Consider the following 8,394-nt stretch of genomic DNA (forward strand, 5'->3'; position numbering starts at 1 on the left):
GATCAGGCTAAGAGCCAGAGCAAAAAAAGAAACTGAACTAATATGAAGCAATAAGACATAATAAATCAGCCACACTAATCACTAACTATTTACATACGGTTATCTCTTATTGTCATCTATTTTTAGCCAACTACACGATCACAAAATGCACAAGAGCAGGCTGTCTGCTAACACAAGCACAGTTAGGAGAAAGGTTTTGATTAGAGAACCAGTGCTAAGAATTCTCACTGCAGAGAGATTCCGAACAGCTTTGCAGCAGAAAATGCAGATGATCAGCATGGCTTTTCTCCACACATTCATCATGTCATTTTGTTTTCAGAATACGGAACAATAAATTAACGTGGAATAACAGACATTAGCATGCTCGCTTTCAAACAGCTGACATTTTACTATCTTAAGCGCATTTATGAGGAGTGAAGATAAACTTCATTCCTTGTCATAGGTTACTTAACTCTTCAGCTTCTGCTAACAAAGCAAAACTGAACCACTTAAGAGGTTTCCTAGTTTTCATTGTTCTCCCAATACTGCAGAAATCTGCCATGTATTCCTTTAAGTAGTTCTTGATCTTTAGAAATAGTTGCTACCAGTAGGAATTATCCAGAGAGAGATCTGTCAAATAGCTACTTAAATCTTCGTGGGGAAAACCACCCCAAAATAGAACTATTGTACGGAGAATTATTCAGAAACACTATTTTACGAAAGTATCACACATGAAAGCTTCAACAGTTCTATCCACAGACTAAAGTTGCTACCTGGAATTAATTATGGGGAGGTGGGGGACTGAACCCACAAATACAACTTGGGTTTCAATTTATTAACAGCAGTCTGGTACATAAACTATTTGTAGTAACAGCAGTCTAATACAGAGCAGTTTTTTCTCTTACAAAAAGATTACAAAGCTCGACAATACTTCTGAAGTGAACCTATACTGGAGACTTTGCCAGTTAATAACTTGCTAAAACCCAACGCAATACAGCCAAGAACATCCAAGCAGACACAAGAACTGATCTGCTTTGCTACAGGCTGAAAATTCTCATCTAGAGCAAGGCTGAAGTGTTTTATATGACAGCATTTTCCTATTACATAGTATGACAAAAAGATGTGTTGCTGCATCCTTTTAACTCTGTATTTTGTACAAAAAGAGAGAGTAAGCTCTAAACCTCACTGATCATTTGTAAGGTCACTAAAATCATTTCAGTATCAGCCTGCATTTCAGAACTTGGACTTTGTCAGTACAGCTCATGATTTTCAGCTTAACATACTTACATAACTTAACATACTACATTCAAGAGAATACTACAATACAAGCTGCATTGAGTCCATGTGTTTTCCTTACCTTTCCAGTGTTTCATCTCCCTTCCCACACCAGTTTTCTACTTGTGATTGTTCAATTACCAAGCCTCATGGACAACTTTAGCAGCAAAACAGTAAAACACAAACATCAGCAAGAACTTTCCAATCAGTTTTCTGTGGGCACGCCTTACATCCTTCCCCCTCCTCTCAGTACAGCATCTATTGTATAGCATATGCAAGATGCCTCAGCACTTGCTACCTGTGGTATGCTTGCTCCAGTGAGATACACCCAGTCACATAAGAAAAAAGCCTCCACACTCACCCTCCTGAAACTGGTTCTAAACTCCTGGCTTTGTTGTGAAGGACTATCAAAAAGAATCAGTGCTACCCACAGCAAAACAAACAGGCAAATAAATAATGTGCATCCATCCTCCTCCAGTCCTTCTTCCCTGCGGCAAGCTTGTAGTACCAACCCAAGCAAGAGCCTGCACAGCATGCCAACACTGAATTAGGCCTATGCCACGAGCTGCCTTTCATGTTCCAAATGTTTCAAGTAGTTTCGAATAGAAAATTGACACAGGATTCCTCTCAGTTCCAACTGCATCTAATATCTATGCCTAGTTTTGTGCTTATTTCACTCATCTTCCTGCTCTGTTGACTTCAGCTTGATGCTAAACGATAAACAAATGGATGATATCTATAAGGCTAGTAAGACGTGCATTTGCCAACTGGAAAGGGAATCTTCAGACTGTTCTAGAGAATAAATAATATGTTCAAAGAAGATAATAAAAGTCAGACATAATAATTCGAAGAAATATTGTTGAAACTACAAGAAAAATACTGCATCTACCATTTCAGGTCTCTCTCAGTAGCCCCCTTGTCACATACTGAAGTTCCTGGGCCAAGAAAGTTACCTTGCCAACAAGTGCCATTTATTTGCTTCTGGGTTGTTCTGCTTGCAATCCTTTTGTATAGAGGCTACTGAAAGTTAACTTCTCAATACAATGGACAACGTGTCCCACTGATTATTTTGGAGGAAGGAGGCAGGTTGAACTTTTTCACCTTCAGATGTTTCCATATAAACAAAGTTTCTAAATAAAAGGAACTGACCACAGCAAGCAAAAAAATTCTCCTAACCTTGTTGTTTGTTAAAGCCAACTACTACTACAGTCTCTAACCCAGTGACATACACAGATGATTCAGAGACCACTGTTGTGGTTTAGGCTAGGGTACACTCAACAAAACTGAATTACTACTTACTAATTGAATTCATGTAGAGAAGTCTGGATGTTTATTGCCTCTGTGACAGGAACACTGTGAAAGAGCTGTGCTCTCCAGTTTCCTCCCAAAAAAACAGTTTGTAATAATCCAGAGAGACCAGTATTTTAAATCATGTTGTTATTCTTACCTCAGCCTTTCTTCTTCTTTCTTCCGAAGGCTGAAATCTCGCTGAACCACCTGGAGCACATGCTCTGCTTCTTCATCAGTCAAGCCTGAAAGGTCCAGTTTTCTCCCCATTGTATGCTCTGTCCCGGATAGGAATAGCTATGAGGAATATCTGAAACCAGAAACAGAACAACAAAACGCAAAATCAGTTGAAAGCACTGATATTTTTCCCAAGTGTATTGAAATCACAGGCACAGCTGCCCAACAAAAAGAAACTTACTGCCATCAGAGAAGAACATCATAGAATCCTGCACTGATTTAGGTTGGAAAAGACCCTTAAGATCATGGAGCACAACCAGTAACCTCACATTGCCAAGTCCACTCCTAAACCATGTCTTTAAGCACCACGTCTACAGGTCTTTTCAATACCTCCAGGGACAGTGACTCCAGCCCTGCCCTGGGCAGCCTGTTCCAATGCCTGAGCACCTGTTGGGGAAGGAATTGTTCCTCAGCTCCATCTAAACCTGCCCTGGCGCAGCTTGAATGATACATTTCAGAATTATCTTTTAAGTTCCCTGCACTGAAACCAGACACCCCCAAATTAAAAAGAAATGCAAAAGAGAAATTATTTTGGGTAATAAATAATATCGAGGGGAGACCTCAGTGTTGCTCTCCACAAGAAACACGTTCAACTAACTCAGGAAAAACCGCATTTGGGTTATTTCTGAAGATCTTACACCATGGCTCTGCAAAACCATTTACAAAACAAAATCCCTGTGAACGTGTCTGAACAGAGAACGTCCCCTTCTGGGACACTCAGAGGTATTTTTGTGCTACCAACTAAGAAACCGGGATTTTTAATCATCATTAAAGAAGTACGCAGGTACCATTTCAAATGCATTTCCCAGTGCGACTGGAAAGACGTAGATGTCATTGCTACCACGACAGGAAAGAAAGCAGGACTTTTCCAATTAACTTCATTCACACCCATATGCTTTATAGGAAAAACTCAGGATATAACTGAAAGGAAAAAAACCACCTATTTTAAGCAATTGCTGAAGCCAATGGAGACACCTCCACAGTACGGCTACAGCTGACCGAGACACAAGACAATGAAGAGACTAAGAGATCAAAGATGTAGTTCCAGTTGCTCTTGAGCATCAAGTTAACAACTGTGATGAACACTGTTATAATAAGCTCACCCTTCAGGTCTTCAGACAGATGCTTTGGGAATCATTGTCAAAATTGATAGCGGTTTTTCACACCTGCAAACTTACCATCGGGAAGGAAAACCAGCCCTTTGATGCAGCTACCACTACCAATGAGCATGTATTAGAAAGGGAAAATTTACCCCTGAATGTATTAGAAGGGGGAAGCATGCAGCCCCACTACCTTTGATTTTTAGGGTCAGAAATGACATAATTTGAAGTAAAAATATGCTTTAAAATCACCCCGACTTTAATTTGATTTTCATGTGGTCTACTTAGAATCACAGGATGGTTTGGGTTGGAAAGGACCTTAAGATCATCCAGTTCCAACCCCCCTGCCATGGGCAGGGACACCTCACACTTACTTACCTGTAAGACTCAGCCTGCATTCCAATAGTACATAAACCTCTAAGGAACTTGTGTAAGATTTTCCCCCCAGGAAATAATATCTCTGATCTGGGAGTATCACAGCAGTTTAAAAGTACTTACAAACAATGCTCAGATGTCTCTTTTTCAATAGGCCCAGATTATGCATTTCGGAAATGCACAATGGCAAATCCTCCAGAGGAAGTGAAACAAGTTACATTAAAAACCAAAAAACAAACAGACAACAAAATAGCTTCTCAGCCTAAAATAACTTCTGGCCTCAACTGAAATAACTTACATGAGGCTGTTCAGATGTTTGCTTTCAGGTGTTTCCCTTCATGAGTAATAAATACTTCTTTGCTAAGGCTGTTCAGCCTGGAGAAGAGAAGCTGCGTGGACACCTCAGAGCAGCTTCCAGTGTTTGAAGGGGGCTACAAGGATGCTGGAGAGGGACTCTTCATCAGGGACTGTAGCGATAGGACAAGGGGTGATGGGTTCAGACTGAAACAGGGGAAGTTCAGGTTAGATCTAAGGCAGAAGTTCTTCCCTGTGAGGGTGCTGAGGCGCTGGCACAGGGTGCCCAGAGAAGCTGTGGCTGCCCCATCCCTGGCAGTGTTCAAGGCCAGGTTGGACGGGGCTTGGAGCAACCTGGTCTGGTGTGAGGTGTCCCTGCCCATGGCAGGGGGTTGGAACTGGATGATCTTGAGGTCCTTTCCAAGCTAAGCCAGTCTGGGATTCTAGAAAACTTTTGCTCAACAAATTAACCCACTTTAAGAGGAAAGCCTAGGCTTGCAATATGTAATTATTGTTTGAGCAATACTGCAATATTAATACTTCTTACAGTTGGTTTTAAAATCAAATTAAAACTTCCACAACAAAACCATTTCTTGAATTTAACCTTAAAAAACCAAAACACTGAAACACCCAAAACCCAAAAAATCCCCACAGAGCAATGAGCAAATCAAACGTTTCAAATGCTTCCATATTTTAAAATGGACGAGAGCATCCACCCAAGAAATGAGGGCACGTAGGATATTTCCTAGTCACTCATATGACAGCTGAGCTGTCCAGACTTGCAGCCTCAGCAGAAGATTAGCATTCCAGGAGGGTGGGGAGAAAGCCCACAAAGCACCAACTAACATTTCAAACAGATTTACTGCTTGACAATGAGCCACCTTCTGAAGTTAATTCTGCAAGTGCCCACACTGAGTACTGTACAACACAGGCATCTTAGTTTTATGTTGCAGCAGAGAAATCAGCACTAGCCAGACTGCATCTGGAGTGCTGCGTTCAGTTTGGGCTCCCCAGTACAAGATACAGGCCTAACAGAGTACCTGCAGCTCAGAGCCACAAAGACCATTAAGGGACTGGAGCACCTTTACCATACAAGATGCTGGGAGCTCCAGAGCTGCAAAGTCTCGGGGCGGGACTACACAGTGTGTATCTGGTAGAGATGCTTCCAACCCCCTGGCACCGCAAACAAGAATATCCTATAATTCTTCCCATTCCTGAGCAGATTTTTTAATCAAGATTCACCTGATTCCACAACACAGTCTCATTTTTGCTATAAAAAGCTGCTCCTTGAAGCGCGTTGATGAAATGGGATACTTGAGGAGCCAGCATCACAAACGCCTTCAACTCAGCTATTTGCAATTTGAGTATTTCATATCGAATACATCTCTCTCACATGCTCTCAGCTTTAGTCACCAAACCAAACACCAGTTTTTCCACTCTGTTCTGCTACCCTACAACTTCCAGTATTTTCCAGGTAGAAAAATCAAGAAGAAAAAACTTGCTAGTAATCTTTTGATTCTGTTGCCAACCAACTCATCTGCACTTCCTCCAGCAGTCTGTCAGGCCCCAAGAAATACTGCTTGATCTGCCTTGCCATCATGATTTGGCATTTGACCAACTTCTGCAGAAGTCTTTTAGTACTTTACGGAAATCTTTCTATAATCTTATCGATGAACATTTTGCCCATTTAAATCAGACAAGATTGTCATCTTTCTAAGCCACAAAGGAAGACAAGCACTTCATCCACAACAGAGCTCCTCCACCACACCTTGTATTTTAAAGAGTTCTGTTTACTGGCTGCCTGAAATAAGTGATGCCATTGCTAGCACGAGGCCATCACACTCATTTTTTAATGTAATTGTCACAATACGTATCATATAGAAATTACCAAGTGTCACACCATTTATTTGGTGACAAAAACAAGGTCCGAGTGTTGAAACTGTAAAGGGAATTCCTGTGTTTTGATTTATGTCAACACACCTGAACAAAACAGACTCTAGACAAAAGACAACATTTAAAGAGCATTACTGTCCAAAGTAATTTCTACTAGAGCTAGCACATCAGTGAGTCTAAAATTAGGCATAATTCATACTGGTCACAAATTTCATAGTCTTTTTTTTAATTCTAAGGAATTCTAGAAGCTGCAGTAAACACCACTGTGGATATTCATCCCTATTCACTGGAAATAAACTTATGTCCCAAAATAACAAGAGGGAAAATATACTCATCAGGAATACAATGCCACCTCCTTGGATGAAAAATGAAGCACAGCCCCACTGACTTTAACATGATGACTTCTTGTATCCACTTTCTAAATAAGATGCAAGACCAGGATCTCAAAGACAATGTCATTCTTTGTACCCACACTGATTTTAACGGAGATTTACTGCACGTCTCCTTGCTAGATCCAAAGCAGAAAATTCTCTTCCTGTCAACCTTGTACCAATTTTACATGAGATTTGTTTAGAAAAGCAAACAGCTTGCAAGTGCCTGAGCAAAGTCAGGTTTCTTTCTCTGAGGGATGCACAGGGTGAAGCAGCAGGTTTTAAATGAACCATGAAGTTCATGCACTTTCTTCTGGGAGAAATAGTCCTTATTAATGCATGTTACTGCAATAACTGTGTGCACTTCTTATCTAGAATGCCAGGACATACTATAGTGGGGGAAATTATAAATCTTCAAGTCCAAAGGGTAGTGCTGTGTGGGTTTAAATTTTAATCTATTTAGGAAATAAATAGGAGTTTCACAGGCTTCTTGCTTCTGTAGTTTACATTATTTTAAGTACTATGAATATGAAATAGCAGAAGAAGAAAAGCTCCACTAAAGTCACATTTTAGTTTAATAAGAATGGCATCTCTCATCTAAGCACTCTCCCAGCGGCAGAACACAGCATATTAAACTGTAACTAAAAAAACCAGGAGCTGTTTTGTTTATATAGCAAACTTTATTTTTACAGAAAAGCCTAAAGATTACAGGGAGGAAATATTTGTCCTCTACTTTTGACAGATTAAAGAAAAAGAAAGATCACATTAAAAAGAGAATCTTCATAATAAATCATGACCATTTTATAGCTACGTATCAGGCCTATAACTGACACACAAGTATAAATCCCATTGGCAATTCAAAAGCCAAATTCATTGACCAGAATCATCTTCCCACTGGTAACAGTGAGCTCCCTAGAGGAAAGGCGTATTCAGAATTTGGCTCTACAGCTGCTAAAGATCAAAGGTCATCTGGCATATACTGCTAGCCCATATTGCATAGAGTCACAGAATAGTTTGGGTTGGAAGGGAGCTTCAAAGGTCATCTAGTCCAATCCCCTGCAATGAGCAGGAAATTCTAGTGTGCTCTCATTTTACTTCAGTCTCGTCTTCCATTGTTTATGCAGAATTTAGTCAAATCATGTGCAACTCTGTGTTCTCTATTTAGTAGCAACTGTCTTATGGGAGAAGGTGTAGGGGAGATGATGGGTCTTGACAGTATTCTGACTGTGTGAGACCGACTGTTACGCTTCCCGAAATGAGGAAGACAGCTCGGAGACAAAGACAAAACTGGAGCGGTAATGTGCTGACATGCAATTGCATCTTGGATGATGCAGCTGGTCTCTTTTCTACAAGCCTTCAATTTAAAGCACTCATGCAGCTCATTACTATAACAGACTGTCAACCAGCCTCCAAGGTGAACCATCACAGCCTGTATGCGCACTTAGGGCATGCATCTGAAGAGCCCAACACTACCATAAATCCCATGTCTTTAAGCACCAGACCACAAGGGCTCTCCTTTGGATGCATGACTTGCAAAGCAGAGCTCAAAGCTTTCTGCTTTGTACCCAGGCTCCCTGTACAGA

General features: G+C 40.7%; 1 protein-coding gene across 1 annotated transcript in view; it reads right to left on the minus strand.

Moving 5' to 3' along the window:
* Positions 1–2,811, minus strand: part of MYRIP (myosin VIIA and Rab interacting protein) — a gene marked incomplete at both ends in the record, with an annotated part of 178,112 nt that extends 175,301 nt beyond the window's left edge. The window contains one exon of the mRNA XM_080610525.1: positions 2,702–2,811. Within this exon, the coding sequence (XP_080466651.1) occupies positions 2,702–2,811 (110 nt within the window). The remainder of the gene's footprint in view (positions 1–2,701) is intronic.
* Positions 2,812–8,394: the final 5,583 nt, after the last annotated feature.

Source organism: Psittacula echo (assembly GCF_963264785.1).
Source record: "Psittacula echo genome assembly, chromosome: 2".
In the NCBI taxonomy this organism is placed as follows: Eukaryota; Metazoa; Chordata; class Aves; order Psittaciformes; family Psittacidae; genus Psittacula; species Psittacula echo.